Genomic DNA, 23,655 nt, shown 5'->3' on the forward strand with positions numbered 1-23,655 from the left:
GTGGTGGAGGGCTTTGGTGGAGGAAAGGGCGGGCGGGTGTGCTTTTAAAAGAGCGGCCAGCGGATTGCTCTCAGCCGGAAGGTTTTAAGTGGGAATCCCCCAAACGCACCATTGCATTTCGAAAGGGGGCGGACGGGTTGCCCCAGAAACCATGCTTCGGTGCGGATACAAGGAAAGCGTTATGCAGGATCGGGCTAGGATATCTTTAAAAAAAAACACACACACACACAAAGGTAATGCAGAAAGTTGATGCAGATACTGCGAGGGGGTCAACTAAAAAAATCCTCCCTCCCTCCCAAAATTCTGAAGAACCACAAGCTGAAATCCTCGCGATCAAAGGGAGGGGCGTTAGGTTTGTGAATGGAGGAAGATCGATAGGAAAAAGAGTGAGAGCCTTCTAGCTTCCATTGGGCATTTTTTTTCCACTTTAATTTTTTTTTTCCTGTTGAGCAAGATCGGTGTCTCTGTCTTTGATTTCTCTTTAATGTCCTACGGGGAGTAGGCAGCATGCCTTCCACTGCCGACTCTCGGCGAAGTTACGAGAAAAGGAGCCAAGAATAATAAAAGCAGATCGCCTGGATACCAGTCCCAGCGCCTGTGTCCATACGGGAGCGGTGATTTCTAAACAAAAAGTTGTTCTTGGAAGCAGGAGGTCGATCGGGTATCAAATAAGATCCCTGCCTGCCTCTTCCACCCCTGCCCCGTTTCAGGGCAACACGTGGACTGCAAACACTCCGGGCTCCTTGTTGCAGGCACATGCCGCTCTGAGACGCCTGCTCGAAATCTGATCTCCCCAATCCCCGGGCGGCTTCTCTCCGGTCTTGTGCGCAGTTCGGTCGTGCTTCCACGATAAGTGGGAGGGAGAGAATTTTTCTGGTACTCAGCCTTTTTATTACCCGCTCCCCCCACCCCACCCCCGCCATCAGTTAAAACCTGAGTCTGAGCCACCTCTCCAAATTGCTACTAGCAACCACAGCAATGTGATATTCTTGCATGAATGTGTATATAAATCCGGCAATAGGAGTGGTGGGGGGTTACCAAAAGAACTTCTCCCCTCCCCTCCTCGGCCGCCGGGTGGGGGGGGGGGGGAGTTCCCACTTGAAAGTAACTTAACGGTGCGGAAGGGCGGCTCTAGCGGTGGGGATCGTTGCCTGACGGCGAGTGTCGAAGCGGCCGCCGCAACGCACGGTTACAACCTGCTGCTCTTTGCAGCGACTTCGCGTCCGGAGGTTATACTCGCGCCTGGCGGGAGCGTTGTAGTAGTTTCGAGCAAGGCCACGCCCCCCGAGCGTGGTGTCAGAGTGAAAGAGAGGCTCCGGTTGGTCGGCCTGGCGGGCAGCGCATCTGCTGGACTCCTTCATTCAAGTGACACCGGAGCTTCGAGGGATATTAGAGGCACCGTTCGCTCCCTTCCCTGCCTACTTCTGCCACTTGCACCAGAGCTGGCCGCACGCGTGGGTGGAAAGATCAGGGGATTCTCTTTCTCTCTCTCTCTCTCATATCTGATCAGCCCTCCTGTTCTTTTTTTCTCTCTCTATCGTTGTTGGGTTTGGTGTTTGTTTTTTTTAAAATACAAAGAAGAAAGAAGGGTAGGGGGCGAGGCAGTTTCCCATCGCCGTTGTGGGGGTTAACACACCAGGATCATGTGTGCAGAGTGGTTAGGGAAAGTCGTGACCCTGGCGTTGGTTTGTGCGACCTTCGATCCGGCGGTGAGCACGGAAGCCACCAACCCTCCGGAAGATGCCCAAGACAGAGCCCCTCAGCAGAAAGGGCGGCTGTCTTTGCAAAATACAGGTAGGTGCTGACGATGATCGCCGGAAGTTTTTTTAAAAAAGCAGCGGTTCTGTGGTTCTAAACTTAAAGGCGAGAAAGGGGCATTAAATTTAAAAGTGGGGGGGGGGAGAGAAAAAGAAACCTGGGGTAAGCTTCAGTGACTTCCCTTTCTATCAGATAGACTTGTCTGCAGTCTGAAAGAGGTGCATTGCTAGGTGATGATTAGCATCGTTATTTCGCGGGCCGGGAGCGAGTGACAAGCAGAAAGGCTTCAAGAGCATTGAAAGCTTTCCCGCAGCTTCGGACGCTGCCGAGCCAAGCACGTGTTCCCTGGCTCCTTCTCTTCCCCCCCCCCCCTCCGCCGCCCCGACTCCCAGCTTTGAACTGTACAGAGCGGCAGAGGACGCCGAGCTCCGCTTCCCCGGCGAAACCTCTCTCGCAGGCTTGCTTAGACCCCGTAGTAATAATTTTAATCCGAGGATGATACGTGCTCTCTCTGTCTCGGTTCAAAAAGAAGGGGGGGGCGTGCTACTTCAAGACCTAATTGCAGCACTGCAGTGCTTCGCGTGTGTGCACATCGCAGCCCCGGTCAACTCCCATGCTGTGTGTTAATTTTAAACCAAATCCCGAAGGCAAAAAGTCATAAAAACTCGGGGAGGGGGGGACAAAGCATGGGGAGAGTGACAGATGCTGCCCGCGCGGAGGAGAAAGCGCTCTTGGAAACCTGGAGAGGTAAGTAAAGCCGAGCAGAATTGCTGAGTCTTCCTCTCGCGCTGCCTTTTTCTGCTGTGCAATGATGCAACTCGCCACGGGGGTTTCTCTTCCTCGTCGTCTCTCTCCTCTCTCTCTCCACCCAGCCCGCCCTGATGGGGGAGACTTATTTAATTTTAAATTCCTAGGACGCAACGTGAGGGCTTTCTTTGAAGGGGAAGGCTATTGAAAAAAAGAAAGAGCCTAAATGAAGCTGGCGCTTCGGGGAATTTCCCTGCCCGGCGTGGATGCAAAGCAACGGAGGGGCGGCAGGAGCGCTCTCTCTCTCCTCCCGCCACGATCGGTTGCTGGCGCCGCTGGCTCCGGGGCAAAGGGTGCGCGGGAAGGCGTGCACACGAGCGGCAGGCAAGGCACGGGTGCCCGTGAGACTGGGGCGCTGCTGCCACATGGGAAGCGCCGCCGCTCCGTGTAATTTTCTCTTCTGCACGCCGGGCCAAGGGACATGTGATCGGAAGCGCGCCCCGCGCCAACCCAAGCACTTTTCAGCTGGGCTCCTGGAACACCCTCCCACCCTACCCCCGACAAATCCAAGCGGCACACTTACACAACGGTGGACAAAGGGCTCTTTTTCCCTCCGGCTCGCAATGTGCCGCTTCCCCTTGTGTGCAAAGAACACAATGCAATCAGGCGTTCTTGGGAATAGAGCTGCAGGATCCCGCCTTGGCTTTTCCAGACCCTTAGCCAATCAGGATCGTTCAAAGAGAGAGCGAGAGAAAAGAAGCCTGCGCCCACGTTTTTTGTTTTGTTTTATATTATTTGGAATTTAATGGCCCTCTTTCTTTGCATGGTGCTAAAGCCGAAGTCTGATTTTCACTTGGACTCTTTGAGCACCTCTGGCTTCCTTTCATGAATTATAAGAACCAAACCGCCCCCTCCCAGCTTGAAGCAAAAGGCCAGAGAAAAACTGACAATACCTTGGAAATAATGTTTTTGCTCCAGATGTCACCAGGCTGCTTGACTTGAGTCCTTGCTGTTTCTCAGCGCCTTGAATCAGGAAATGGTGTGTCAAATATATTTTAGTTTTGGGAAAACTCAAAAGCACTTGCGTCAAGTGGTCCCGTATAGTGCCCATACTTTGAAATACTGCACAAATCCTGAAAGGAACAATGAGCTCGTTTTACTTATCATTCATCACGCTGAATACTGTCCAGTTTGCTGTTGGGACTTAGGTTCAAATTTGATGCCTGTCTGCTCCATTTACTATAGTTGTGTTTACTTCCAAGCGAAAAATTAGGAATAGTCAATAGCAGTATAGAAGAGTAACTACAGAAAAAAAAGCTCTGACTTTTTGCAGATTTGCCAAAAGTTTTTTTCACTGAGTTTCTAGTGCGGAAGTGTGCTTATGTTGGACATACATGTAACTATAAATTAATTATCAGCCACTTATGCAAATTAGAAGATCCAATAAATACTATCTAAACTAAGAGCCTCGTGGCGCAGTGGTTAAAACGCTGTACTGCAGCTAAAACTGTGCTCACGACCTGGGGTTCAAATCCCAGGTAGCCGGCTCAAGGTTGACTCAGCCTTCCATCCTTCCGAGGTCGGTAAAATGTTTAGCCTGTATAATTAAAATTGTAAACCGCCCGGAGAGTGCTTGTAGCATATATAAGTCCATAAATAAATAAATAAATAAATCATTTGCAGTTTTGCTTCAGCGTTATGTTGATTTTTGCCTCCTACAAAAAGGGTAAAAGATTCAGTTTACCACATTACTCATTTATTATGTGACTAGCCTGTCTTTCCTCCCAGAAGCTCAGGACAGTGTATAAGATTTTTATCCTTACTGTATATTTACAGCTGCAGCAGCACTTCTGTGAGGAAGGCTGAATTTGGAGGTGGCCCAAGGACACCTGGGGAGCTTAACGAATTGAGTATATTGGGACCTAGCCGCTTCCAACCACTACATCATGGTAGCACTTATTTGTGAAAATACCTCTCATATAAGAGGATTGGGTTTAACAGTGACTTTTTGCTACTCAAAAGTATTGTTTGGATCTAATTTATATGAAAAACAATCACAGTAATCTAGCTTCTGCAAGCTTTCTCCTGTCTTCAGATGAAGATTTTAGCAAAATAACGCTCGACTCTACAGTTTACATTATAGTTTTACATCATTCTTGTGATGGCTGTTCATTTTCAGCTGAAATCCAGCACTGCCTGGTCAGTGCTGGTGATGTGGGCTGCAGTGTGTTTGAATGCTTTGAAAACAACTCCTGCGAGATTCGAGGTTTACACGAGATCTGCATGACATTCCTCCACAATGCTGGAAAGTTTGATGCCCAGGTAAGCATAACCAAACCTAATGTTGCAAAATTAAGTACAGTACTTTGGCCAGAATTCTGTTGGGATTATGGAGTGTGAAAGAACAATCAAGGATCTGGCATGCACTGTTTTATCACCTTTTGTCCTGATTGTGTAGTCAGTAGCACAAGTCAAGTGACAACCAGCAAAATGCAAATAAATAAAATTTGCACAATTGCCCTTACTCAGTATTAATTTATGTCCCTCACGGAAGTGACTGAGTTTTGAACACCCTGGAACAGAGGATGTTCATAGCACAGAGTGTTAATACACAATACCCAGTTACCACCCACAAATCTCTCCCTGTTATATCTTGGATATGCTGGTTCCCCTCAAGTCCTATCAAGTGAAAAGGCACCTTGGGTTCATAATGCAGAATACTATTGTGTAGAACATGGGCAGGGAGACGCTTTTGGCCTTCCAGGCTGTTTTGGAGTAAAATTCCATACCTGCTTACTCATGCTGGATGGGGCTTCTTGGTATTAAAATTCAAAATTTCTGCAAGGCTAAAGGTTCCCCACCCCTGGGGTGGAAAATTTCATAGCACTGAGTTTCTTCCACATGTTTCACATAACTTCAATTTCCAACTGCTTATTGAGTGAAGGAACTAAAGGCTAGATCAGCACTTATTTTGGCATATCATTTTCTTCCCTTTACTAAACACTACTAGTAGGCCAAATATGAATCTGTGAGGCAGAACCGCTTGTGCGGGACAATATTTCCTCCTGCCAAATAGATAATACAATTGTTTGGTTTTTGAGCTATTTTGTCTGTTCAGCAGTGGGGATGGCAGTGGCACAATATCGAAAGATGCTTCTGGATTTATGTGCGATTGCTCAAACATAGTGTATATGTGTACATATATATATATATATATATATACTGTATTGCTGTATAGATTCATAAAACTTAGAATTTTGTATATGACTAGAGATGGGCACAAACCGCCAGTTTGATGATTTGTATCAGTTCATCCTTCAGATGAGCAGGTGTTGGGCGGTTCACAGGTCCACCTCCCCCTGCAGGTACCGCCCCAGCTGCCCTGCTGGCTCTGGGTGCTACCTCTTGAGTAGGCACGCACTGAAGGGGGGGCACTGAGAGGCACTGAACACCTGTTCATCCAAAGGAAGAACCAGCGGCTCATGCCCATCTCTATAAATGACCAGTGAACAGTACTAGCCCAAAGCCTCTTTTATCTCCCTTGAAGCAAATAGAATCTCCTATGTAGTAAAAAAATATATCATTTAATACTAAATTAAATAATTAACTGTTAATATTATCCTAGATTTAGTGTTTCAGCGAGGAGCAATTCTCTGCCTCACGGAAGCCAGGTTTAGACCACGACCTCTTCTGAGCCGTAATTGAAAAGCCCTCTCACTGGCATGAATACTCTGTTAAAGAGGAATGGAGTCCATTCTCAGTGCTTTAATCCAGGAGTGCCATATTAGGAATATTTTTCTTAAAGGCTTTATGTTTTTTTCTCAAACTCCTATGTTACACACTGCATAGGATTAGTTAAATAAGTTTCAGCAGAGGTATATTGGACCATGCAGTGTCCTCAGAAATAGCCATCTGCTCTCTTCAAAGGATCCCTTGGCAATTTACCAGTGTCAAAGTACATTCCATAGTTAGTGTGTGGCATTAAATCTGCCTCCTTCATTTTGTACATCCCTGAAGCATTCTGTTATTATGTCTTGCAGAGCTATTCTCCCATTTCAGTAAAAAGGGAAAGAGAACATGATGAGTCAGTGGCATTTGTTTTGACTGGGCAGATTACTCTGTGGTGTGTGTGCACAAAGAGTTCAGTCAAAAGAGTTGGCTTTTAATGTGGTAGGAATAAAAGTTGTCTTGTTTTGTTAATTTGGTATTAAAACTATTTTCCCCCATTTTAAAGTTCTTTCTAGAGGTTTTTAAACTGCTTTTTTAGACAGAAAAGAATACCTGCTTTCAAGTTAATGGGAATTTGTTATCCTTTCTTCCGACTTTAAGAGAGCTATGAAAAATCAGTCTTTTAAAGAAAACAAGTAGTGTTTACTTTGTGATATTCCACACATTCTGTGCAGTAGAACTCCCAATGAAAAGTTTGTAGCAGTTTTTTTCATGATTTATCTTGGAATTTCAGTGCATCAGTAAACAACAGTGAAGCTTTATATTGAAATGCTACTTGAATATTTTGATGTTCACGTCGGTTGTTCTCATGAAAGAGATGATAGGTGAATCCAGTTGCTAATCTCAAATAGGGTAGATCCACTGAATCAATGATGTGTGTGTGTGTGTGTGTGTGCGCGCGCGCGCACGCACACACACACACACAAACACACACACACACACACACACAGTAGCCCCATTAAATCAATGGAGTTACAGAGGAATGACTCATCAAATCCTCACTGATTTAATGGCCTACACTAGTTGCAACTTGCCACTAGATTTCAGTCATTGGTTTGCAAATCAGAAATTAATTCAGTTGGTCTACATTGGCTGGAACTAGTGATTGGGTTTAGGGTAGTTTTGCATTATTCCCAGTGTTGCTGTAATTCCTTCTTTAGCAATTTGAAACTAAAGTATTTGATCACCACTTAGCAAAGAGCACCTCTACTTTCTTAATCACTATTGTCTTTAAAACAAGAATTCATCTCATCCTAAAGAAATGAACAAACAAAAGGGGATCTAGATTCTCACGCTGACTGCTTCAATTCTACCGTTGCAAAATTTGGGGAGAAATAATTTGTCCAGTATGGTATGCTGATTATTAAATTCTCATCAGCCAGGATGAAACTGGGAGAAATGCAGAACATTGCCACCTGCCTGTCATTCACCAAGAACTGACCGGGTATCCAGAGAATGGTAGCACATCATTGCAGCATGACTGGCTTTCAAACTTAATCGCAGAATGGAAGCTGATTAGGAATCACTTAGGTTTTCCTTGCAGATGTGATGCACAGCATAGGAACAATGATCATAGACTTAGCTGGAGGCAGTGATTTATATCTTACTTAAAAGCTCACCCTCCTTCCTTCTCCTTTTTAAATTTAATGCACTAATATCCAAATTTTGTATGCACTAATACTCAAACACTATTGCAGTGTTGTGCTGAAGGCTGGATTTTTCACTTTGGAAGGAGGTCATTATCAATCAACATGAGTAAAGTGGGAAAAGGAAGAAGAGAGGAGGAAGTCCTTTTTAGTTTTCTACAGTATGAGTTTTGACAGATTAAAGCTGAAATCCATGCACATCTGGGAAGAAATCTGATTGAATTCAACAGAATTTGGAGTAGATGTGGGGGCGCTCACTACCTTGGTGCATGCGTTCGTAATCTTGAGATTAGACCACTGCAATGCGCTCTACGTGGAGCTACCTTTGAGGCTGCTGCGGAAATTACAGGTGGTGCAGAATGCGGCAGCCAGATTACTTAGTGGTGTGAAAAAACACCAACATATTTAACCCACTCTGGCCGCATTGCATTGGCTGCCCATCCGATTCCACATCGACTTCAAAGTGTTGATGCTTACCTATAAAGCCCTAAACGGTTTAGGGCCTCGATGCTTGGTGGAACGCCTACTCCCACCAAGATCTACCCGTGTCACTCGTGCGAGCCAGGAGGTGAGACTGAGGAGCCTAACGCCGAGGGAGGCCCGGACGGAAAAGACAAAAAACCGGGCCTTCTCGGCGGTGGCTCCTCGCCTCTGGAACAACTTACCTCCTGAGATTCGCGGGGCTCCCTCGCTGGGTACTTTTAAGAAGCAATTAAAAACTTGGATGTTTCGGCAGGCCTTTCCATCACATAACTCATGACCTCTTTCTTTCTTTCCCTTACTGTTCTATGTTTTGTGTTTTGGCATCGTAATGTAGTGTTTTTATGATTTAGAACTGTTTATTTACATTGTTTACTGTATTATTTTTAAGGTTGTTAGCCGCCTAGAGTGGTCCTAGCTTGACCAGATAGGCGGGATATAAATTAAACAAACAAACAAACAAACAAACAAACAAACAAATAAATAAATAAATAAATAAATAAATAAATAAATAAATAAATAGGTGTAGATGGAATTGCCCTTTACTTCTTGGGGGAAAGTACTGCTGAACTCTGTTTACTGACTTTCAAGTAAACCCATAACACAGTAACTGGATTAGAATAGAGATGCTGTGTTTCTGGAGAGTAAGATCACACACTGTTTCTGTCTGATGTGTACTGTGCAAAGATTTATAACCGGGATGAACAATATTGAAAGGTCTGGGAACCATTTTGATATTCCATTCAGCCTTGGAGGTCTGCATACTACATGTTGACATTTAGCTTCAGCCTGTCCAAATCCTGCAAGACACTACAGAAAGTGTTCTGAGATGCACCCATACTTTCTGACATCCCAGAGAAAAGCTTGGAGTTTTACTGAAGAACAGAAGATCACACTCCAAAAGCCTTTCGGAGGTCAGGTATAAAATTTAAGTATAGGATATAATCATCCTGTTCTTAAAAAGCTTTAGAAAACAGGAAGCCTGAATGACAATTTAATGCCAAAAACAGGCACAGAAAGAAATGCTGGGTAGTGCAGTGGTTTATTTCTTTGGCTGCAGAGCCAGAGGTTGGGAGCTGATTCCCCACTGTGCCTCCTTGTCAGGCTGGACTCAGTGATCCAGAGGGCCCCTTCCAGCTCTGCAGTTCTGAGGTTAAGGCTATAAACAGCAGATTGCACCCTCCAGAGGCTTCAGAATGTATGTATCCATGATGGTACATACTATATGTGGCACAACTTTCTATTCTTTATATTTCTGCCATAGTGGTTTTTGTATGTGATGTTGAACTTGCTGAAGATGTATATTTTTCAATACCAAAGTTGTATTCCCATGCATTGTTTTCTGGTTGGTTTGTATACTACCCATGAAATTACAGTGGTGCCTCGCAAGACGAGCGCCCCGTTTAATGACGAAATCGCATTACGACGAACTTTTTGCGATCACAAAAGCGATTGCAAAACAATGTTTCCTATGGGGGAATTTCGCTTTGCGATGATCAGTTCCCTGCTTTCGGCCAGCTGATCGGCGGTTTCAAAATGGCCGCTGGGTTAAAAAAAATGGTTCCCCGCTCTTTTCTGGGACTGATTCCTTGCTGCACGGGCAGCGAAAATGGCCGTGCTATGGAGGATCTTCGCTGGACGGTGAGTTGCAAGCCCATAGGAACGCATTAATCGGGTTTTAATGCGTTTCTATGGGCTTTTTAATTTCACATTACGACGTTTTTGTTCTACAGTGATTTCGCTGGAACGAATTAACGTCGTAAGGCGAGGCACCACTGTATCCCAGAATGCAGCTGCCAACATTCTGGGAGCCACTGGGTTGTAGGACTGGGTATCATCAATAAAGTAAGTGATCAAAATGTTGCTGTTCTTCTGTGTGTAGCTCAGTCTTAGTCCTTTTCTACTATCAGTCCTGTGTTTCTATGGAATCCTCAGTCTTTGCAGGTAGTAATAGCCACATAACATCACTGTACTACTTTGGTGGAAATTTAAATAGCAAAATGTCTGGCATGAGAGGACCAGGAAATGGGAAGTTCTAGGGGTTCAGTGGATCATTTACAGTGGCCCAAGAATACTAATTAATGCTTGGCTTCAGCCTATCCCAATGCTGCAAGACATTGTAGAAAGTCTTCTGAGATGCATCCATACAGGATGTCAATTTTCAGAAGGGGTATTGTGTTTAAATGCAAGAAAAACAGCCAAAAGGTCTTGAGTTTTGGTCTCTGAACAGGAAATCATGTCCTACATAATTTACCCAGTCTCATGGAGAGTCTTTAAAGGGGCCTCCTCCATTGCCTGACATTCACTGGCAATAGAAGGCTGTGGAGGCAGTTTTTTTGTTAGAAAACCAACACACACACACACACACACTTAATACATGTAAATATTTCTAGGTACTCCCATCTCTCTCATTCTCTCTCTCTCTCAAGGTGTACTCCAGAAGAGGTGGCAGCTTAGCTCTGAGTCATGCATACTGGAGATGAGTTCAGGTGTGTTTTTTGTGTCTTCTGCCTTTCTTTAGGGAAAATCTTTTATTAAAGATGCTCTGAGATGCAAGGCTCATGCTTTGCGCCACAGGTTCAGCTGCATCAGTCGCAAGTGCCCCGCCATCAAAGAGATGGTGTTCCAGCTGCAGCGTGAATGCTACCAGAAGCATGACCTCTGCTCTGCGGCCAAGGAGAATGTTCAGGTCATTGTGGAGATGATTCACTTCAAAGACCTGCTGCAGCATGAGTAAGTGAGAACGGCATCATGTTTGGGCCTGCAGTGGCAAGGGCGGGGGGGGGCTGTCTGGAATTGGGAGCCTCTTGTGAACTCCAGCAGCATTGCATTGGTGGTTGTCGTACTACTGTTTGCCCAGGTGGAACTGCATATCCCCTTGTTTTACTGATCTGATGTATTACTAATGGAAAAAGACATGCTATGAATGTATTATTTCCAGGCTACTGGTAATATTTAAAAGTGCAGACAAGCCAGAGTGGAAGCATTCCAGATAGGTAAGATAATGCAGAATGCCAGAGCCAAGAAGCCAGTGACAAAGTGCTGGTCTCAGCTTTGGAGAATCTCTCTGTAAAACAAAAGCAGCACTTGAATACGCTGCCACTCCTGTTTCTTTTCTCTGAGTGTGTCAGATTGATATTCCCAGGTTTGCTTTGTTTCCATCTTCAAACATATACAGTGGGGTCTCTACTTAAGAACGTCTCTACTTAAGAACAATCCAACTTAAGAACAGCTCCATTTGCTAAATTTTGCTTCTACTTGAGAACAGAAATCCAAGATAAGAACAGGAAAAAAAAACTTTCCTGCTCTTTTTTTAACCTTAGGTCATCTTAGGTTAAAAAAAAATTCTCCCCCTAGTGGTAGAGTACGTATTAACCAGCTTTGCATTAGTTCCTATGGGAACTAATGCTTCAACGTACGAACGCACCTCTACATAACAAAAAAACAGCCAGAACGGATTAATTGGTTTTCAGTCCATTCCTATGGGAAATTTTGCTTCAACTTAAGAACGTTTCAACTTAAGAACACCATTCCAAAATGGATTAAGTTCTTAAGTAGAGGTTCCACTGTAGTTTCTATGGACCGAAAAGAGCAGATACGGATTAAATGGTTTTCAATGCATTCCTATGGGAAATGCAGATTCAACATAAGAACTTTTCAACTTGAGAACCACCTTCCAATACGGATTAAGTTCTTAAGTAGAGACCCCACTGTATGTGAGATGGAAGCTCTGCTTTGTTCATTACTGTAAGAACCGGTACATAGAAGTTAGTGTACATCTGCTCCATATGCAAAGTACCTAACTTTTTTTTCACTGTACATTTGCCACTAAAACACAATGGGGCAAGTTGTTTTGTAAAGTATTTCATAGTGGTATATATGCATGCACTGGAAGAAAAAGGTATATGGTTATCTCATACCCTCCATGACAGCAGTGGGTGCGTATTGCAGCTTGACTGTACATTTGGACCTACTGAAATGGGTGAAGTGAACCTTCATTTAATTCTTTGACCTTTTATAGAATTCCTGTCTGACCTTGGATTAAGATACTTGATGCTATCAAGTTGCCTTAAAGCCAGGGTAGGAGATATTTTACAGCCAGAGGACTGCATTCCCTTCTCGCTGGCTTTCCAGGGACAGCATGCCAGTGGTAAGCAGAGCAGAACTGAAAGGGGGCAGGACAAACACATGCATACTTGCACTGTCTCTTATCCACAAACTCATTCATACATATTCAGTAGCCCACACAGAGCTCCTTCTTTGCCACTGCTAACATTTATCTGAAGCAGCAGGAAAGACCCCCTTCACAGATTGCTGCCTTGTCGTGAAGGGGCTTGAGTAATTCAGAGAAGCTATGGGCTATGCCGTGCAGGGACACCCAAGACAGACAGGTCATAGTGGAGAGTTCTGACTAAACATGATCCACCTGGAGCAGGAACTGGCAAGCCACTCCAGTGTCTTTGCCAAGAAAACTCCATGGACAGAAACAAAAGGATAAAAGATATGACGCTGGAAGATGAGCCCCTCAGGTCGGAAGGCGTTCAACATGCTACTGAGGAAGAGTGGAGGACAAGTACAAGTAGCTCCAGAGCTAATGAAGTGGTTGGGCCAAAGCCGAAAGGACGCTCAGCTGTGGATGTGCCTGGAAGTGAAAGGAAAGTCTGATGCTGCAACGAAAAATACTGCATAGGAACCTGGAATGTAAGATTTATGAACCTTGGCAAGCTGGATGTGGTCAAACAGGAAATGGCAATAATTAATATAGACATCCTGGGTGTCAGTGAACTAAAATGGACGGGAATGGGCAAATTCAATTCAGACGATTATCATATCTACTATTGTGGGCAAGAAGCCCGTAGAAGGAATGGAGTAGCCCTCATAGTCAACAAAAGAGTGGGAAAAGCTGTACTTGGAAATACAATCTCAAAAATGATAGAATGATTTCAATACGAATACCTTTCAACATCTTGTGAACACATTTCTAAGGAGTAACAAGATCTTACAGAGACAAAGGTTCAGTGGCATTCAGACTGATGGAAAATGAAGATTTTGGCAGACCCTCAGATACAAATCTTATAAGATATTTCCTTAATAAGCATTTTAAGTAAACATCAAAATAAACAGGATTGTGGCAAAAAATTGCAGTTGATCCATTACACAGTCACTGGAGTAGCTAACATATTCCTACGTAGACCATTGCTAAGAACACTATTTGAGCACGAGGGTGAAATGTGTAGAACTATTAATGCCATGTTTGGTATTTCAAGAGGACATGAAGGCAGAGGTTCAGTCTTCAAAAAGTGATTATGTGTTCTTTCCAGTACTGGACAGCAAAAAACAAGCAGTGGGAAAGAAGAGAATTGCTTTGTTATTGTTTCCTCAAATTACCTATGAAAAGACACTTTCCCCACATTAATTTCCTCACAGTCTCTCTGGGTTTCAAAGTGGGGGCTTATTACTGTGCTAGAAGCAATGACAGACTTTAGAACAGAGAGCAAGGAGCATCACAGTAGCAGCTAGGCAACCAAGCGACTGAAATGTGGCCTTGGCCTAAAACTAGGCCTCAACCTGGTACTGCTTGATGATTTGCACAGTTCAGAACTGTTTAGATCTGCTATGCCTGCAGGTAGAAGTTCTGTAATGGAGAAAACTGTACGTGTGCACACACACACACCCCTCTCTCTCCTTTATTCACACCAAATTTATTCCAATGCTGCAGAGAAAGGAGTGGCTCCAGTCACAAAGAGTTTTTGCTTGTGCTTCAGAGCTCTACAAACGGGGCACTTGCCTCATGAAATTCTTCCTCTCATAGCAAGGTACATCCACTTCTAAACCAGGAGCATAACATTGCCTCTGTTTGAAAGTGAAATCAAAAGACTTCGGGCGAGTAGATTTCTACAAAACAGCCTTCTTCCCATAGCTGATTAAGTAATAACATTTCTGCTACTATATATCCTGTGTAATGTTTCTTTGTGATTTAGAGCAGGAGCAAACACTTTTGCTACTTAAGCATTTATGAAAAGAACAGGGAATATCAACTACTGGACATTCTACACACAGTGTGCACTCTACCACTAAACCTATAGTCTTTCCCCAGTCTTGTTACCTCATGTCCATTGGCACATGAAGTATTTTCCAGATGTTTCTGTTATGTTTACTATAGTGGCACCTACAGAGCCTACTATGTCAGCGACACTAAGATAACACTAAATTAAAAACCTTATGCTCAAGCAAAATATCATTTCATGCCATGCTGCATCATACGTTTTCAAAGAGGATATAACAACTCAAAATCATTTACAAGCAGGCAGTGTTGTGATCATTGCATTCCCTCCCTACCTTCCCGGATGATGGAATGGTGCCAGGTGCAGCAAGGGTACTGCCTTTGTGCTGCACTAGAACACAATGTTCTTGAGTTATTTGCCTTGGAGCAGAAAGTCTAATGCCTGTTGCATGTTGGATGAGATAAGTGCAACTCTCAAGTTCATGCTAGTTAAATGTGCCTCATATCAGTGGTTTGCAAACTATGTTACAGGGATCCCTGTAGCTACTCAGAAGCTTATCTAAAGCTCTTAAACAAGAAGATCAGAAATGGTAGATAGGTTGCCCATCACCACTAAACTTGCCCTATAATGTGCAGCTGCAGGAAAATATTGGCTATGTTATGCTCAGCTCACAGACTGGGATGATGAGCTACAAGAAGCCTGATAAGCAGCCTCCACGACTGACTGTGCAAATCTTAGAATATGATACAGGATTTTTTTTGTTTTTGCTTTGTTGAGAAGCAGGAAAAAAAGGTGTGCCGTCAAGTCAATTGTAACTTATGGTGATCCTTTCATAGGATTTCTAGGTGGAGAGTACCCAGAAGTGATTTGCCCTTCCCTACTTCTCCTGGGGGGGGGGGGGAGCCCTGGGACTGTGCAGCTTGGCCAAGGCCAACAGGCTGGCCCTTCTGGGGAGATGCACAGCAAGAAACTGAACTCTGAACCTCTGGCTCCACAGCCACATACCTAACTCCTTGAACTATCTAGATGTGTGGTCTCCACAAAAGCAAGCACCAGAATTTCCAATGATTTTACCAGCATTCTTCTAAAAAGAGAGGAAAACTTCCTCTTCCTTTTTTGCATTATTTATTAGCAAACAAACTCAGCCTTGTCGGAGTCAAAAACCTATGAGTCTTGTCCTCGTTGTAGCACTCTGTTTTTTTTTTCCTGCCACCTGTCCCCAATTCCTTTTTTTTACATTGATCTCGTTCTCCCCTTCCCTTCCCTTCTCTGTCCTAGCTCCGTACCCCTTCAGCCTGTACCAGGGTTAGAAACTCACACGCTTGCTGTATCTTCTTCACTTGACCCCAAGTTTTTGTCTCCCCACACTCCTCTTAATCACTACACTCATCCTTGTACTCACGAGATGGAAATGTAACTTCTTTGCAGTACTGTTCTCAAGTTCTCCCGATCATCATAGTCAGTTGAAATATAGCCTATGCAGTTATTTAATGTGGGGAATCAGTGGTATTTCTGTATCCCTGCCACATTTAATATTTCTAGTGCTTATTATGAGGTGATCCAGCCATTCCCAGAATCCCCCAAGCAATGTTTATTTTACTACAACCCACAGAACATCTTAGCAAAATGTGTTTCCCGGCTGTAAACCACGCAGTTCCAGTTTGAACCTCAAGAGACAGCCATTCACGATTTTGAGTTTATCAGCTGCTGATATCTTAGAGGTCTTGGTGAAGAAAAACAAAAGTTCAGTTTATAAATTTGTTTGTTTTCCCCAAATAAAATTGTGGCATGCCCCATGAAGGCAGTGTTCTGCACACATGTGGGAATTTTTTTTTGGCCAGCCCATGCCCACAGTGAACTGTCATAGGACCTGGCTTATTTTCTCTTTAAACTCTTTTAAAGCTGCTCTAAGAGTACAGTCGTGCAGTATAATCTTGTATTTGCCTCTTCTGATTCGTAGAAGAAGCTCACAGTCTGTGTCAAACAATTACATAGCAATTCAAGTAAGGAGAGAAAAGCTAATCTGTTAAAAGATAATGAACTCTCAAGTTAAAACAAGAAAAAAGCAGTACCATGTGATCCTCAATTTAATATATTGGATCACATACATATTAGCACATGCTAATATGATTTAGCTCATCTTTTTGGAAACAAGCCCTTCTGCTCAGAATGAATTGACGTGATTATTTTTATGATAGCATTTTTAAAATTGCTCTTAATTATTTTACAAGACCCAGGGCAATCTTGTTGTCTCGGATCACCATCTAAGGCCAGTCACGAGGGAAAGCAAAAAGGGAGTGGTATATGCCGCTCCTTTCCTCCTGGATTCTTTCGGGATTTCTCTCATGAACACTGGGAAGAAAACATGATGGTTAGTGTAATTAAGGTCTAAATTCCCATTTCACCACCGCACTGGAAGCAGGACAAAAGGCTGGGAAGACTTTGGATGCAGCCTATCTCGAGACTTCCCTGCTCTTTTCCCAAGATAGCCCCAGTTACAGTACTGTCAGAGTCAGGAGAGAATCTCTGCAAACACGTATTTCGTACACACATTCTCATAACACAGATCATACAGGAACAGTGTTACGTTTTTGCCACAGGACTTGATATCAGTAATCATAATAGAAAAGAACTGATTGAAAGCGATCTGATCACAACCGCCCCAACACAAACCCTTAACAGTATCATTATCTATGGTATTTTGTACAGCTGTAGTCAAAATCACACACTTCCTCCTCAAATCTGATTTGAGCATTTCTGAAAGATTCCCCAGGTGCAAAGATATGTATCTTTTCATTGGGTGAAATCCTCTTACCCAGTTTCACGTACACAACAGTAGTGATGCCAACAACGGCGGCAAATTTCTGATTAATGGCAAATCACTGTTGATGAAAAGTCAAGTCATGTTCATTTTGAAATTCCTAGAGCAGTGGTTCTCAACCTTGGGCCTCCAGATGTTCTTGAAGTCCCAGAAATCCTGGCCAGAAGAAGTGGTGGTGAAAGTTTCTGGGAGTTGTAGTCCAGGAACATATGGAGGCCCAAGGTTGGGGACCACTGCCCTAGAGGATCTTTTACTCAGCGACAATTTGCCACTGCTGATGACATACTCACCATTGTGCACACAAGACTGCATGGCAGGATTTCAGCTGCTCTAAGTCTTGCCAGCAAATTACTATATATACCAGTGTTTGGATGGATTATTTCTGCCCTTGACCCAGTGCTTCCCTAACACAAGAGACAGAGGTGTTTCTGTATCCTGTTCTTCCTTGACAGGGACTGAACCCTGTGATCCGTAGGTTCCCTCCCAGCCCTGCAGTTCTAAGATGAAGATGATTGTCGTCGTCATCCTTGGCAACCTGTTGCGCCTTATATGAGTTAGCTCTGTTTTCTTTAGTGAGAGCAGTTAATGAACTTGATGTTTTATGTGGACCAAGTGGCCTGAGGGACGTCATAGCTTTTGGCTCTCATTACAGAGATGTTCCCCTAGGACATAGGTTGGGGAACAGGGATAAATTACCCCAAATTGGGTAAAAGTGAAAATCCTGGGGGTAATGAGCAGACTGCTGTTACTTTGTAGGATTTTGAGCATAACCTTGCTCGTGTGTGAAATGAGTGCAATCGTATGGTAGTTGGAGCATTCTTTGGCACTTCCCTTCTTTGGGATTGGGATGTAGACTCCAATCCTCTGGCCACTGCTGAGTTTTCCAAGGGGGTAATGTCGGCGTATATAAATTTGGGGGGGGGGGAGGTAAAAGGTAAAAAAGGTCCCTGACCCCTGCCCTAGGAAAATGAATCCCAAAGGGTGGATCAGGCTTGACCAATGTTCCCTCTTAATTTTCAGCCCCTTGTGAGTGTGACTCTCCCCCTACACAGGGTTCTGTCACAACTGGAACCAAAGCAGCCGGAAAAACTCATGGTGGGTGCATGGAGAAGGAGGAGGAACGCTGCGCTGAGGGGAGCAGAGTTGCACTCACGCAGCCATGCAGCTTAGAGGGAACTTCGGGCTTGACCTATCAGTTTGAAATGGAAAAAGCTAGAGAGAGAACGTGAGATGCTTGGCTGCAGAAAGAGTTAAAACAGGGATGGCTAATTCTTCACCATTGAAAGATGTCAGTCAAGGCTTATTTGCAACAACTTTTGGAGAGTTAGACATTACTCACCTCTGTATTGCAAAGAAAGCTAAATCAGATTTCATTGAGTGATCAGGATTTAAAACAAAAGACACAGTTCTGTCGGTACATACACTTCTCTCCAGAGCAAACGTTGATGAAGCTCCACTGCCTTTAGTTCGGAAGATGCAGTTTCAGCAACATAAAAGGCTGGCAGGCATCTGCATTTATTAATTTTGTACTTGTAGCCTGTATGTATTAGCAAATGTTTGCCAGGCTGTTTACAATTTTTAGAACTGTAATTGTTTCCACTGAATTTTGTTCCTCTTGTTTCATAAGTTTCAGTTAATAGTTTTATTAATTCTGTTTACTGTTTGTTGTTGTTTTAATTAATTTACTAACAGAAATATGCAGCTTTGCAACAGTATCCCTGCCACTTTGATACTCTGACCCACCTATGTTTCTCTCATTCTTCTCCCACCCATCTACCCTCATGTGTTTTCTCTCTCATAATATATTTTTTCCCTTGATTTATCATCCAGCGCAGTGCACGTTCTTTTGCCCTCTACTGAATCTGTTCTTCACATTCTCTTACCTTTTCTTTTTTCTGTCCTCTTTATTCTGGCTCACCTTCTACCCAGACACTCTTCCAGCGTTGCCATCTGTGCACCATCTTTTTTTTCTGCACTCTATTAGGCAGCAATGCCTCCTCCCACACTTTCTCTCACCCCCTTTCGATTATTTGGGCAATTCAGGAACCCAGCAGAAAGAATAACCATATAGAGTTGCCTAGATGCCTCTCTGAACATTGATGACCTGACTGCAGTTCCCTCTCTGATTGTTTGAGAAGTCTGCCACATAGTGATTGGAGCTGATACTTTAGCCTACAGATTTTAATTTAAAAACAATTAGTTTTGTAGAAATAGTAACTCCAAGATGCACAGCCCTAGGATCCATGCGCTATCCATGTCAATACATATACAAAGACATTTTCTGTTGTTGTTGTTTTCTTTTCAACAGCTAATCTTAAATCTTGGAACTAAGATAGAGGTCATAAGAAACTGCAGTTAAATAACTAAATACGGTACCTAAGATTGGGCTGCCCTCATCTTGTTTGGCTGTACAGACCTGGAGCCCCTCCATGCAGTTGTGGGCCTTTATCCTTGCCATTCTTCTATAAACTTCATATGCTTCTCCCTTCATATTTCCCTTAGACCGTACGTCGACTTAGTGAACATCTTGCTGACTTGCGGAGAGGAAGTCAAAGAGGCCATCACACGGAGTGTCCAGGCCCAGTGTGAACAGAATTGGGGGAGTCTGTGCTCCATTCTGAGTTTCTGCACTTCAGTCCCACATGGTGATTCTACTCTGGAACCAGAAAAAAAGCAAAATGAAGTCTCTGGCGGGTCCTCCGCTAGTCAAGGGGACATTGTTGTTCACCCTGCATCTGACACCAGAGAGAGATCCCGAAACACCAGAGGGGAAAGAGGTAGTAGGCTTCCGATAAATGCCCATACTCGTATTAAAGCTGCCAGCCAAAATCCCAGAGCTATTCACGGGCTCATTGAGCAGACAGAAGAACTGTCTGACTTCTCTGACATCCGAAGGTGAAAGGAGGATACAGCCCTTCCTTCCCCCTCCTCCAGAAACTTCCTCCATTGAGTTCATCTTCTTATCTAGGGGCATTCCAGAATATTTACGATATAGAGGGGTGGTGTCAGGCATAGGGCATTGCGGGAAATGTGGCAGTGACAATGTAGGTCTTATAGGTAACAGAGGAAAAGCAATGGCTATTTGTTACTGATTGTATCCCACAAATTCAATGTGTAGGTGCAACAAAATACCTTCATTTAGATCTTTCCGTCTCTAAAAAGAGGAAAAAATGGAGATTAAATGCAGGTTTGGATTTTTGTTGTTGTTTTTATCAGGGATAGATGTCTAAATTTTTGTTCCTCCACTAGAGGCTCAATATTTTGACTAGGTTCAGTATTTAATCTCTGGGTAGAAAGTTATCTGGGTTCCACTCCCTTAAGAAGTAGTAAATGCTGCAAATGGACTTGCTTATTTGTTTCTGAGGAAACTAATGTAGAAAATATTGAAATGGATAGGGAGAACCTTGTAGTCACAAACGAAACAGTTTCTCTGAGCTGTTGTTCTTGCTAGGTAACACCATCTGCCTTAAGTGTCCCTTGTACTGATTTCTGTGGCCTACAGTTGGTCCTTTTCTCTATGCTATTCCAATTTCTTTAGAAAAATCCGTTGATTGCAGAACTGGTTTCTGGACAAGGTGCTTGGACTTTCTTTGTTGCTTCAGTATCGTACTGGCTTCCTTTTTCAACACATTTTCTAACTTAAACTGGTTTTCCTTAAATGAAATGGTATGGGTGCCAGTTAAGACCGGTGGTACTTTAAAAAAAAAAAACACCAATCAGCAAAATAAATATTTTCCCTGTCTTCTCTATCTGAAATCAGAACCTCTAAGGCTGATGGGCTGGGCTAATACACCATGGGAAGCTTTAGGAATCTGGCTCACTTTGAACATGTTAACTCCCAGTGCAAGTGGAAGTATCTAAATAAACCTCAACTCCTCTATCCACAGCTTGCTTATCCTGATAATCTGAGCCCAGCATTCTGGATTGTCTCTCCTACAACAAGCCAGAGAAATAACACAATAGATTATTTCTCTGTCTTGTTGGAAACCAGGCTGCTGGGTTTGGACTTCAGAAGATCTATGTGTGGTGCACCAAAGAAGTTATAATGAATAAGGATAAGCAAAGCTCTCTAATGATTTAATCAAGTTAATTATGGGAAACTCATTCTTCACACTGCTTAAGTATAACTATCATGAGCTAGGATTACTCAGGAGGCAATACTTTGAGATATCACCCCATTCACTAAATAATCCTAGTGCACCAGTAATGTTTTTACCATTCACATTCAAGAGGAAGGTCAAGCATTATGAAAGGAGAGCACAGTCCAGGCTGTTTTGGATATCTAGAACTCAGATCTGTAAGGGCATCGCCAAGTACTGGTATATCACAATAGGTCTATGTTTTCCTATGTCTTGTGTATGCAGAGTCAACTCTGATACTACACTGGCTGATGAATTCATTTCCACAAGGGGCAGGAGAAGGAATAACATGATGTGAATCTCTCCTTAGTTAAGGCAGTCAGAAGGCTGTACCATTTGTACAGCCGGGAGTATTATAGTTAACATCATTTCTAACTAGTACACCTTCAGTGATTGTGCTGAGCAGTGACTACTCACAGTCCTACAGCAACCACTGAAGCAACTAAATGGATGAGGAATATATGCTTCCCTTTATAATCTAAAATATTTTTTACATGGTCTGATTGGAAAGGCAGTCATAATGACCATTTTATGATAACATTGTTGCCCATAGATAGGCCAAAAGATCTATCCTACACACTTAGAGTCTAACTTGAGCTTTAGTTATTTCTCTAGTTATATCTTTGGTAGGAAGTCAGATTTACTTATGGGAACCAAAATACATACACGTAATTGAATGTCTCTGTCAACAGGCCACCTCAGTATGCATATAATTCATGTTCATTCATTCTAGGGAGATAAAAATATATCCCTTTCTAGCTTACTCAAAATTCAGGTTGGGGGTGGGGAATATAAAGCCTAATATTTTTTTTTCCTCTGTGTGAAAATTGGATGTATGTGTTCACCTACTGATTCCACATATTCTTTTATTGTAAATATTTATCATTTCTATTTATTATAGTTTTCTTCATTTAAAGATAAATAAATCTGAGCACTGCTGGCTAAAGTAATTTAAATATATGTCAGGACTGATGTTGTATATATTCATGCCACTAGTACGTTTTTGTTATTGTTTAAAACAAGGAAAATATAATTTTATACACTCCATAAAGTTATTGACAGCATATATCATTTATTTATTGTTAACTTTCATTTCTTGCAGATACAAGTGCGTTTAACCTGATATTTCTGTCTTGATATTTTGTATAGCCTTACCTCTTTGGAAACTTTAAAATAAAAATGTCAGCTGTCCACTTAAGGAGACTGATAATATCTTAACCATCAAAACTGCTGTTACTGATCAGAAAAAAAGTTCTTGCTTTAAAGGTACAGTGACAATGTGTGACAAACGTTAAGCACTTCTGCAGGGCAGTCCTGCTGCACACGTGTATTGAAGTATAAGTCCGAGTGCCTTTAGTGAGGAAAGCATGTAGGTTAAAATCCCATCTGTTTCAAGTGGGAGTTAATCACATACAGTATTTAAATTTATTCCTTAAAAATCAGTGGAATTTAGCAAGTGTTATCCTCAGCTGAACTCTGCCATATGGGTGGAATTTAGCCGTTACCGCTGCTTTGACGTCTCCATTCATTTTAGTAAGGAACAGCAAGAATCTTCTGAATGGCTTTACATGCTCTACGTACCAAGCTTTGTGAGGAAAGACTGAAAGATTTGGGCCTCTTTAGTTTTGAGAAGATAAACTGGGGGGGAGGGGGGAGAGATGATAGCACTCTTCAAAGACTTGAAAATTGTCATATAGAGATGGGCTAGGCTCTGTTCTCAGTCATTCCAGCGTGCCGGGCTTACTATATAGGACTCAAGTTACAGGAAGCCAGGTTTTGGCTAAATATCAGGAAAAACTTCCCATCTGTTAAATAAAGTACCACAATGGGATCAATTAGAAAGCTAGATGGCCATCTGTCAGATACTCTTTAACTTGGGTTCTTGAATTGAGCAAGGGGTTCGACTCAATGGCCCCATCCAACTCCATTCTATGATGGTATGACAAGAAACCCCCTTGCCCTCCCTCCGCTTGACAAAGATGGAAAAGGCCTGATATCCTGCACAGCTCTGGAGCAGGCCAAGGGCCTTTTCTTCTTGCTTAGTGCAAGGAAAAGCTTTCTTCCTCCAGTTCTAAAAGGCAAGACTTCTACTATCCTACTGGGCTATGCAATGCAGAGATCTTGAGAAGAGAGGAAGCAGATCAGAGGCAATTGCAACATAAATAGTCAGCCAAACCAAAGACTGTGAACGGGGTTGCAGGCGTCCAAGAGTGCAACTACATGGTCAGATACTTGTGGGATTTGCCCCGCTTATAAAACTGGTGAATTTGAAATATCTTTACTGACCACGTGACACAAAGGCTGATTCAAATTGGTCATGTCCTTTTCCC

At 43.1% G+C, this 23,655-nt stretch overlaps 1 protein-coding gene across 1 annotated transcript; it reads left to right on the forward strand.

The window, feature by feature from the left end:
• The first annotated feature begins 1,345 nt into the window (after window positions 1–1,345).
• Window positions 1,346–22,523, forward strand: STC2 (stanniocalcin 2). Its single transcript, XM_020806781.3, has 4 exons — window positions 1,346–1,794; window positions 4,685–4,827; window positions 10,882–11,093; window positions 19,689–22,523. The coding sequence occupies exons 1-4, from the start codon at window positions 1,644–1,646 to the stop codon at window positions 20,083–20,085; spliced, it is 903 nt and encodes a 300-aa protein (XP_020662440.2). The 5' UTR covers window positions 1,346–1,643; the 3' UTR covers window positions 20,086–22,523.
• Window positions 22,524–23,655: the final 1,132 nt, after the last annotated feature.

The sequence above is a fragment of the Pogona vitticeps genome, chromosome 2, assembly GCF_051106095.1.
Source record: "Pogona vitticeps strain Pit_001003342236 chromosome 2, PviZW2.1, whole genome shotgun sequence".
Classification (NCBI taxonomy): domain Eukaryota; kingdom Metazoa; phylum Chordata; class Lepidosauria; order Squamata; family Agamidae; genus Pogona; species Pogona vitticeps.

Coding starts and splice junctions, on each gene's coding strand:
- STC2 (XM_020806781.3), top strand. CDS start 1,644: ATGTGTGCAGAGTGGTTAGGGAAAGTCGTGACCCTGGCGTTGGTTTGT. Junction 4,828..10,881: donor CTGGAAAGTTTGATGCCCAG/GTAAGCATAACC, acceptor GCCTTTCTTTAG/GGAAAATCTTTTATTAAAGA. Junction 11,094..19,688: donor AAAGACCTGCTGCAGCATGA/GTAAGTGAGAAC, acceptor TATTTCCCTTAG/ACCGTACGTCGACTTAGTGA.